This window comes from Vicia villosa, unplaced genomic scaffold (assembly GCF_029867415.1).
Source record: "Vicia villosa cultivar HV-30 ecotype Madison, WI unplaced genomic scaffold, Vvil1.0 ctg.003551F_1_1, whole genome shotgun sequence".
In the NCBI taxonomy this organism is placed as follows: Eukaryota; Viridiplantae; Streptophyta; class Magnoliopsida; order Fabales; family Fabaceae; genus Vicia; species Vicia villosa.
The window spans coordinates 91,505-102,136 of record NW_026706235.1 but is presented as its reverse complement, the minus strand read 5'-3'; the positions used below and the strand labels follow the sequence as shown (position 1 = coordinate 102,136).

General features: G+C 34.9%; 1 protein-coding gene across 1 annotated transcript; it reads right to left on the bottom strand.

Moving 5' to 3' along the window:
* Positions 1-541: 541 nt before the first annotated feature.
* LOC131641183 (nuclear matrix constituent protein 1) lies at positions 542-6,807 on the bottom strand. The gene is made up of 8 exons (XM_058911490.1): positions 6,329-6,807; positions 4,817-5,026; positions 4,407-4,660; positions 4,036-4,306; positions 3,859-3,942; positions 1,475-3,624; positions 1,240-1,375; positions 542-1,152 (listed from the first exon to the last, which is right to left on the bottom strand). The coding sequence occupies exons 1-8, from the start codon at positions 6,524-6,526 to the stop codon at positions 907-909; spliced, it is 3,549 nt and encodes a 1,182-aa protein (XP_058767473.1). The 5' UTR covers positions 6,527-6,807; the 3' UTR covers positions 542-906.
* Positions 6,808-10,632: the final 3,825 nt, after the last annotated feature.

Genomic DNA, 10,632 nt, shown 5'->3' with positions numbered 1-10,632 from the left:
ACTCTTTTCTAAATCAAAAGAAATGTGAATTTCAAAGAGTATTCCATATTTAATTAAAGAGCCATGCTATCTTTACACCCATTTCTCTTACACCGTAGATTACAGCGTAAACTTTAACAAAACAAACCAAACTTTAACAAAACAAACCGTTCATGCACACAATTCAAAGTAAAGATAAATTATTAAAAAATTAAAACTGGTGCATTGTGGTATAAAATTAGAAAACAGTGTAAACTTATCATTTCTCTTAATTAAAGAGTGGAACTTCTAACAATCTTTAGAAAATAAAACGTCAGATTTAAATATTATTTTATATTTATATATATATATATATATATATATATATATATATATATATATATATATATATATATATATATATATATATATATATATATATATATATATATATATATATATATATATATATATATATATATAAAAGAAACTTCAAAAAATTGGTGTGTCAATTATAACTTGCAAGTGATATAAAACAAATGGAAATGGACTCAAGTATTAAAACACAAAATGTTGCCCCAAGTTCACACAAAGGGATACTGATATAGCACCCTCATTAAATTCAAACTATCACATTCTAGGAAACAAAATACATACATTTGGATACAATCAATTTCCAAATGGGAGTGGCTAAAATTCCAATCTCTAAACTAGGAGCTACACTATCAAATGCCTAAAATTATCAACAAATACCCAAAAAGTTCTCCAAATATCCACCAAAGAAACAGAAAATGAAAATGCTAAAGAAATTCAATCACCCTTCCTAAGTACCTCTCTCCATGGTTATATATAACTTGGAGATCTAATTCCAATTGTTAATACAATTTCACTTCTGACATCATCTCTAAAGTTGATGAGGTCAAGACACAAACCAATGCTGGTCTAGTGTTATGTGGTAAAAAATTTCCATAGCTTCTTCCCTACTGATGTTTCACCAGGGTGTTGATAATCTTCATCGTTCTCATTCTCATTCTCCTCGTCATCGTCAACTCCATGGGATACACTCCTGTACTCAGCATCATGATCCTCCGCGTCATCTGCTGTTCCGTTCACCTCCTCACTCAGAGCCATGTTGCTTGCAATAGTCCTTGTGGTATTGTCATAATCATCTTGCGTCTCCACTACTTTCTGAGACTGTAAGAAGTAAGCACTTAGCTTGGCATCCAAAACTCGTTAACATCATAATCATAATCTTAATATCAAACCCAAACTCAAGCTTACCTGATCAAGATCTATGCTGCCAACAATTTCTTTGGTAATACCGACAGAGTGTGAATGAGAAGCTTCTGCAGCTTTTGCACGACCAACCTCTCCCTCACTTTCTTTGCCGCCACCAACAGATGAAGTTGTGGCTCCGCTGAAAAAATCAATGCACACCTTACTATGTAAGTGGGAAAAACATTGCCAATCATCGCATCACATGCATTAATAAAATGAAAATTACAGGTACACTCACGTTTTGGGTCGCCTCAAATTATATCTTGTTCCTCCAGCAGTTGGTGCAGGAGGAGGAGCAACCTTCTGTCGAGTCCTTTTGCGTTGTCCTGGTATGTCAGAATGTCCTTCACTCGCACTAGCAGTAATTTGAGATGTTGTTTGAACCCGGTTTCGCTTCCGCAAATTTGCCGTTGTTCTTTTTTCAGTTGGTTTTTGACTTTCAGAATCCATGTTGGCAGAATCCTCAGCATTTCCATTTGGAAACCCAGTCTCACGATCATCCACAGATTCCCCAGGTACTGCCTCAGCAGCTTTCGATTCCCCAAGAATAGCTTCAGCCTCTCTGATAACAGCTTTTACAGTTTGTGTACGCCTTACTACTCTGCCCTTTCCCCTTCCCCTGCGAGGTTTCTCCTGCTCAACCTTTGATTCAGGAGGCTGTAAATCATCTGGTGCCTCCGTGTCATTGTTGTCTGGTGCTTTAGTGTCATTGTTGCCCTGACTGTCGTCAATAAGAGGATCATGGTCAGCTTCAACCTCTACATCTGTGATATCATTGCCAGATTGTACCCGTGTAGCATCAAAAGAATCATTTGCAATTGCAAAAGACACCTCTGCTTCATTTTCAGTGTCAGGAATTTTCGCTGGTGAATCATCTTCATTAGTTGTATCAATAGGCAAAGCATTCACATCCCTTAAACTATCAACATCAGAATCAATCTTTCTGATAGGGGAGATTTTGAAAATCTTAGAGGTGCATTTACGTAGCCAAGAGACAGTTCCCCCAGGAACAGGGGACCTTGTATCAGCTGCAGGGGATGCTCCAGTATTTTGCCTAGATGAATCCAGATTTACATCAGAACCACCCTGTGTAATATCACCAAGCAACTTAGGAAGTGAAGGCACCTCTAAATTTTCAATGTCAGCGGAAGAATGTAAATTAGACAGCACAAATTCAGATATCGTTTCCCCACAGTTTTGGCAACTCTGAAGTTTCTCAACAACATCAATAAAGCGACGTCTCTCCACAATAAATTGTTCCCGCTGATTTTTCAGCTTCTTGTTGAGGTCAACGAGTACATCTATGTCCTCCTGCATTTCTATCCTTTGCCGTTCAACATGTTTTCTATTCTCATCGGCCTCCTGTTTCTCCTTCTCTAATTTACTTCTTTGATGTTTCATTTCCTCCATTTCTCTATTAGCCACTTCTCTCAAGAAATTGATATTGTTTAACTCACTCTCTCTCGTCTCCTCGAATAACTTTTTCGTTTCAATCAAGTCTTTTTCCTTCTGCTCTAACTGATTCTGCATATCAGCTTCAAGTTCTTTTCTTCGCATCTCAAAATCCAGAAGCAATTGGTTTTTCTCATTTTGAGCTTTTTCAGCTAGGCTTGACTTTTCCAACTCCATTTCAGCAGCAAATGACTCCTTAGCCAACTTAAGATCTTCCAACTCCCTTTGTAGATAGTCTTCTGTGGCCTGCTTCTCCTTCCTTAACTTCTCTTCTTCATTTTGTTGTAGTTTTAAAATTTCTTCCTTCTGTTGAAGCACATTTTTCAGCTCTTTCTCCACATCTGCTCTTTTCAGATCAAGCTCGTCCCATTCTCTTTCGAAAGTCTCTTTTTGCTGCCTTAAGTCATCAGCTTCCTTCATCAGTAGTTCTTTCTGAAGCCTATACTGATCAATTTCATGCTTCAGTTGCGACTGCAAACGTATATATTCCGACCTCTCCTCCTCAGTCACTAGAAGACGATTAGTCTCTTCTTTAATTTTCAGCAATTCTTCTTCATTGTTGGCCCTTAATTTCTCAACTTCAGCCTTGAGACTGAGCAACTCTTCTCTCTCACTTTCTATTTCACCCCTCTCCTTCCCTAAGTCTTTTTCTTCAGACTTAATAGACTTCTCCCGTTCCTTCAAAGCTTTGACTTTCACTTCATATTCTTTCTCTTTCTCCTTTAGCTTCTCTGCTTTCTTTTCCAAGGCTTGCTCCCGTTTAGCAATCTTCTCCTCCATGTGATTGACTTCACCTTCTTTCTTTTCCACTTCTATCAATCTATTCCTTAATCCATCTTCAAATGACGTTCTTTTTTCATCCAATTCCACCTCAAACTCTTGCTTCTTCACTTCAAGAATAGCAGTGTGTTCATCAACAAGCTTCTGAATCTCAACCTACAATGAAACCAGGCTGAAATTTAGCAAACGAATGATAATAAATATTGATGTTCATATAACATTGATTTTATTATTGAACTGGCAAATTAATACTTTTGGAGGAGTTGAAAACAGTAATATACTAAATGAATAAAATTCAGCAATTAACACCGATTCAATCGTTGCCTGTTGATCTCCAAAATTTCCCATAAAATTATTATCAGAAAATGATCAGCAGGTTCAAGAACATACTTTTTCCCTGGCGTTGAGCTTTTCCTCCCATGCAGTTAACTCCTTCTCTTTGAGATCCAGGTTCGTTCTCATAGAATCACATTCCTGCAATATAGGATATAGACGTTAAAATCATGTGTCAGAATAAGAACAAACAAAAATATAGCTAATCAAATTCACATTATAGTTAAAATTTACCTTTTCATTCAGAGTTATAGTTGCCAGTCTGCTGTTTGCATCATCTTCTTTGCTTCTCAGCGTTTCATATGCCGCATCGATGTTCTTTTGTGCCTCTTCAAGGTCCTTCTCTTTCTGCCTGCATATTCTATCAACCTCATTAGCCCTCTGCTCTCTTTCATTGAGAATTCTTTGACCCTTGGACAGCCTCTCTTCTCCATCCTGCAGTTTCTTCTCCCACTCTCGCAAGTCCTCTCGTTGCTTAGATAAAGTACTCTCATGTGATTCTTGCCTATTTCAACAATCAAAATAAATTAGATTCAAGAATGCAGAATAAAAAGAGGAAATCAACAGTATGTTCAAAACTGAAAGATAATAGTATTAGAGTGTACTCTGCAATGAAGGACAAACGTTCCCTTCTAAGTGCAGATTCCTGAGCCTCCAACTCATGTGTTTTCCTATCAATTTCTGAACTCTTCCGGCTAATTTCGGCGAGTTTGGCATCGGCAGAGCGTAACTTGGCTTCTACTTCTAAAGATTTCTCTTCAACACTAGCTATTAAAGCATTTGCTTCAGCTAGCTTTGAGTCTGCTGCAAATCTAATATTTGCATGCTCTGACCTCATTTCTCGCAGCGCCTTCTCAAGCTTTTGAAACACAAGTTTACAAATATTAGCAATAATCAAACCTCAATGTTATGATAAGAATAGTATCAACAGTTCAGATCCAGATTATCCAATAAATAAAGTTTGCCAAGGAAAAGCTTGATGCATATGTAAAATTACATGTATCAAAAAACTTACATCAAGCACACACTCTTTCTCAACACCAAAGGCCTTCCTCAGATTCTCTTCTCGCTTCTCTGCCTCCGATAGAGCAAATAAATGAGCTGCTTTTTCTCGTTCAAAAGCATCCTTGACTTCCACTAAATCATGATTTAGCTCAGAAAACTTAGAGTTCCACTCCTTTTTCTCAATCAAGAGAAGCCCCATATTGTATTGGTACTCGTAAAGCTGGTGCAGAATAAGAATAATCAGGTCAAACCAGAAGACAAACTCAAATAAAATAAAAAAGTGCTATCTTTATGATTAAAAAAACACTAAAAATGACAAAGAACTCTACCCAGACATGGTAACTTCATTCATGAGATGAAAACTATTTCACACGGCATCACTTAAAGTTATAAATTATGCACGGTTATCGTTATCCACTAAGCAACATTGTGGTATACCAAACATAGAAGTATACGCCTAGTTTTAATGATGGGGCGGCTACAACAATGCATACAACACTGGTACTCTACTTTAGACTTCATCAGAATAGAATTTAAAAACTTATTGAGATAGTTATACCAACAAACACATAACTTCTCAATAATGTGTCTTTAAGGACGGATATATGAAATTAAGGAAAATCCATGAACAAAATACACCAAAACCACCATCACTCTTTAAATTCATAATAGAAAGAAAGACCCTTCAAGTGTGTCTAGGCTCTGAGGTGGGGTCCAGCACTGAGCCAAGTTAAATCAAATCAACACTTTCAGTTTTACTCCAAACAAAATTGAAATTTAATTTAAAAACTCCAACACCATCTAAAATATCATCTCAAAAGTCTCCTAAGTACAATTCAAATGGTAGCTACAAGGATATTTGATATGCAGAGGTGCATGTTCAAACCCGAGATTCCCCACTTCTCAACAGTGTGTGCAAGTTTCGCCGTTCGGCATTTTAGAATAAATATATATATCATCTCAAAAACACTCAGATCCAACAAGCATAACACAATGCTGCAAAATTTCACTTTTTTTACAACCAAACCTCCCAAGTCAAACCATGAAAAGACCTTCAAAGATTTAGAAGCAAAAAACAAAACCATTCTTCCTTAATACTAAATTTTTAAACCATCTCTAAACCATGTTCTAGAACATCATAACAAGCTGCCTCTCCAACTTCACAAACGACATATTTCAACACCAAAAAAAACAAACTAAACAAAAAATAAATAAATAACAAATCTTTTCCCGAATTTCAATAACAGTCAAGTCAAATATTACAAAAATTACAAAAACTTAAATAACAAATTAACCAATTATGAAGCCAGATTTCAAAAATACTAAATTTCCCATGACAGTTACAACATATCCAAGAAAAATAGTACTAAATTTCTCTCTCCTAATGTTAACCCAAAACTTCAAAATCACACCCACAACACTCTCAAAGAACAAGTAACTGAAAACTGAAAAAAAAAAAAAAACTTTAAAACAAAACATGCAAAAAATAATAATTTAAAAACAAGAAAATCCAAAAAATAACCTCTTTCTCGAGACTAGAAACCCTCTCAACCAAAACCTCACGATCCAAATTTCCACCATTTTCAGCAAAAGCAACAACACCTTTCCCTTTCGAACCAGCACCCTCCCCCGAATCAAGACCCGACCCGGCTCCACTGCGTGCCCCACTCTTGTTCGGCGTGATGGACCGACCCGGCCACAGTCTCTGCGGCGTAAACATCACCACCGAAACAAAACCCTCAACTCAACAACAACAACAACGAAACTTCAAATCACGAATTCGTCGTTTAACTTCGCAACCCCATCGCGAAACTTCGCAAATCGAAAACGAACAAAAGGAAAACCCTAGCCTCCGGACGTGACCGTGGTTCCCAAATTCCGGTGAATTGATGATTTGAAGTCCGATAACGTCTCGAAAAATCTCAAACGGTTCTTTCTCTCTCTACTTTTGTTCTCTCTTTCTCTCTCTTCTTCTTTCTCTCTCTCTCCTTCTATCACGTTCTTTGTCTTTCGTACAATGTTTTATTATTTTTCAGATTTCAGATAACATCGAAAGTACCGGAATAACCTTTCCTTTTTTATGGTTTTTGTGTAAATAAAAGGGTACGATGGGAATTATGTAGGATGGCTTTCCTGGTTCAAACGTGGGTTCTCGTGTGTATTTATTGGGTGTGACTGTATTGGTCATGAGAATTAACGAAAAGTGGATAGGGATTGGGGGTGTTTTGGTAAAATGAGGTTAATTTGGTTTGAGGGTTGGGGAATAGAATATACCCGTTGGAAGTGGGATCGAGGATGCCACGGTGTGTGAGAAGAGATGGTAAGTTGAGTTGAGTTGAGGGGGAAGAAAGTACATGGCAATTTGTGTTTCAAGATAAGTATTGCTTGTGTCCTTGCTTGCATTACACTTGATTCCATCGCACATGATTATATATTTATTGAAGTGAACAATATTTATGCAATTTGTGTTTCAAAGTACATGTTCAGTTCGATTAAGTTTGATTTGTAAAAACTCGAAGATAAAAAAAGAGATGAAACTGAAACTCCAAGAAAAAAAAATGAAACTGGACGGATGGACATTGTTGAATGTATATTGTACGGGTCTAAAACATTGGTTTGTCTCGAATAAAAAAAAGCAGGGCGGCACAAACTCGTAGATACTGTACTTTTTAAATTTAAAAATTGTAAAAATTTATATTATTATCCGCGTCTGCAAAAGACAAAAAAAATGAGTTGAGGCGGGACAGGTTCACGGGTACGACACCTTTTTAACCTAAAAAATATAAAAATTTATATTAACACTCGCGTCGATAAAAGCAAAAAAATAGGTTGGGTGGAGCAGACTTGTAGACACTGCACATTTTTAACTTAAAAATTACAAAAATTTATGTTAATAATTACGTCTACAAAACAAAAGAAAAAACAGAGCATAACAAAATTGTAAAAATTTCAGATATTCCACAAAAATGGAGATAAAACGGACATGTTCAACTAGGGGTGGCAAACGGGCATGCCCGCCCCGTTTAGGCCCGCCCCGCAAAAGCCCGCGAAAAAACAGGGCGGGGCGGGGCGGGCATATGAGAGAGTGCGGGTCTAAAACTTTGTCCCACCATGCAAAAAAATGAGGACGGGGCGGGGAAAGCCCGCGGGCATTGAATCTTTTAGGCCTAAAAATAGTAAAATTGTATGAAAAAGCTCATGCCCGCAAAAAAAAAACGGGGCGGGGCGGGCACACTAAAAGGAGCGGGCCTAAAACCTTCCCCCGCCCTGCGAAAAAGTGCGGATAAAACGGACTTCCCCGCAGACCGGGCCCGTTTTACCACCCCTATATTCAACATATCGATTGAGTCTGTCTTCCCACACTTATTTATTAAGGATATGTTTGTTTGAAGGTTATAAAAAATATTTATGAAATATGTCTAGGGGTGGAAATAGGCCAGGCCGATAACAGGGGCCTACAGGCTAGCCTATATAGGCTCAGGCCAGGCCAAAAATTATTTTTAAATAGAAAAGGCCTAGGCTTTTTTATAAGCCTATTTAGTTAAAAGGGCTAGGCCTCAGGCCCTAAAAAAAGCCTTTTAAGCCTTTCAGGCCGGCCTATTTAAATAAATATGAATAATTTTTTATTATCATTATGTTATGTTTTGTATTTTGAATTAAAATATATTAATAAAACTTGGTTATCTTGAAGAACTTGTGAAAATAAGATGAAAACACCTGATGAACATCATTCTCATAAGTTCTTTTAGTAAGTTAGTCTATTTAAACATTATTTTAATTGCTTATTTACATATACCTAAAACAAATAGGCTTTTATGTAGGCTAACAGGCTAACCAGGCCTTCGGAAAGGCCAGACTCAGGCCTAAAAAATAAGCCTAAGACAGCCTACAGACCAGGCTTAGGCTTCAGTTTTTTTGATAGGCCAGGCTTAGGCTTGACAAAGCCTAGCTCGGCCCAGCCTATTTCCACCCCTAAATATGTCAATACTATTTGATTCTAATTTTAAAATATTATTCTAAAAAAATTCAAAAAATATTATTTTATACATAATTTTTCTATTCTTATTCCAATGTATAAATGGTAGGAATATAACATTTCCATAAAAATATAACATTTCCATAAAAATAACTTGAATCAAATATAACTTTTTACTATTACTCATAATTATTATTACTTTTTATAACTTAAAGTTAAACAAACTTTATAATTATTTATAGGAATTTAAATTTCTACCCATACATAAGTTAAAATAATATTTTCAAAAATAATAATCATATGCAGGGTCGGCCTAAGGGTCAAACAATCTAGGATTAGAGCTTTAAGCTTCAAAATTTTAGATCTAAAAAAACTATAAAATTTTTTTATTTAATTATAAAAATATATAATAACACATTACATAATATATTTTATTATAATTGAGTTGGTAAGATGAAGTCTCTTTTCCTTTAAAATTATTATTTTAAAATAAATTTTAAAAATTTTATTTTAAATTTTAATTTATGTTTCTAAACGGGTTAGGTCAGCCTGACCATAAGAATACTGTAAAAAAAAAAAAATTTAAACGATAAAAGAAACACCCTAACCTTCTACTTACTTATAATTCTCTCATTCTCTCTCTAGGTTATGTTTTGAAAATAGTATGTGTATGTTTGATGTTATGTCTTTTATATATTGTCATTCCAACACTTTATGAACAAACACTATATGAGGAGCTTATTTCTAAACACTTTATGAATTTATGAACAAATAAAAATATGGCACTTTTCTGTCGTTTAGTGGTTTGTGAAACATAGGCATAAAAAATGGGCCCTTTGAGAAACGGAAGCCATCAATAAATGAGGACTTTGGCCAAAGCACAATGAAAACAAGGAATAAAAAAGATACATGTAAATGATATTTAATATTTAGTGGAGAATGAATCATACTGATTAAACATTAAATAATTAATTGTTTTAAGCTACTTGGATGATAAAATATTAACATAGTAAATAGTCTTAAGCTACTTTTGACATAAAATCTTTGACGAAAAATATTAAATATTTAATAATGTTATATTGTTCCTTTCTTTCCTTCTTATAAATTACATGTCTTTGCATGATAAATTAGGAGCTTAATAAAAAAATCATTACCAATATAAAATGATGGTATACTATCACCCAATTAACATATAGCCTCGTATGTCGTATCTAATATGGAACAAAAATTAAATTTATCTTTAATATTTTGTTGCTTCGTCATAAAATCATAATTGATCGCTGAACGAAGAAATATAATTTGATGTGACGGACAAATGCAGTGGATTTGTGATCGACCTGCAATATTAATATTCCAACGTCCAAATCATTAAGGGTGTGTTTGGTATAGATGAAATGAGGGAGAGAGAAGTTGAGAAGAGAAAAGTTAACAAGAAAATTGAATTTTGTGTGTTTGGTTTAAGAGAGAGGTGGAAGAGAGTGATAAAGTTGCGGGCTCTATGTCAAATTTCAATCTCCTCATAATAGAGAAGAAAGTGGGAAAGGAAGGACTTTCTCACCAAAATGACATTGATATCCTTTATGTCAACATATATTTTTATTTATGTTTCGACATATTTTATATTGATCTATTTTGTTACTGTCATATTTGTTTTATTAAATATGCATGATAAGTGTGGTTTTTTTAAAAATATGTCTGAAACAGTGATAAAATTATTTATTTCATTTACAAAATTCATTGTATCATCTAATAAAAATATATTTATAAGTGCGGCTTTTAGCTATGAAATATTAAATAATAAAAATTGTAAAATCAAATTAATATAAATATTAAATTCATAAAATTAATAA

What these genes read in the sequence shown, in the direction of transcription:
- LOC131641183 (XM_058911490.1), bottom strand. Translation starts at nt 6,526, where the DNA reads ATGTTTACGCCGCAGAGACTGTGGCCGGGTCGGTCCATCACGCCGAAC. An exon ending in AGAAAGAGTGTGTGCTTGAT is followed by an intron (nt 4,661 to 4,816) that starts GTAAGTTTTTTG and finishes GTGTTTCAAAAG; the next exon opens with CTTGAGAAGGCGCTGCGAGA. An exon ending in AATTTGAGGCGACCCAAAAC is followed by an intron (nt 1,376 to 1,474) that starts GTGAGTGTACCT and finishes TGATTTTTTCAG; the next exon opens with CGGAGCCACAACTTCATCTG.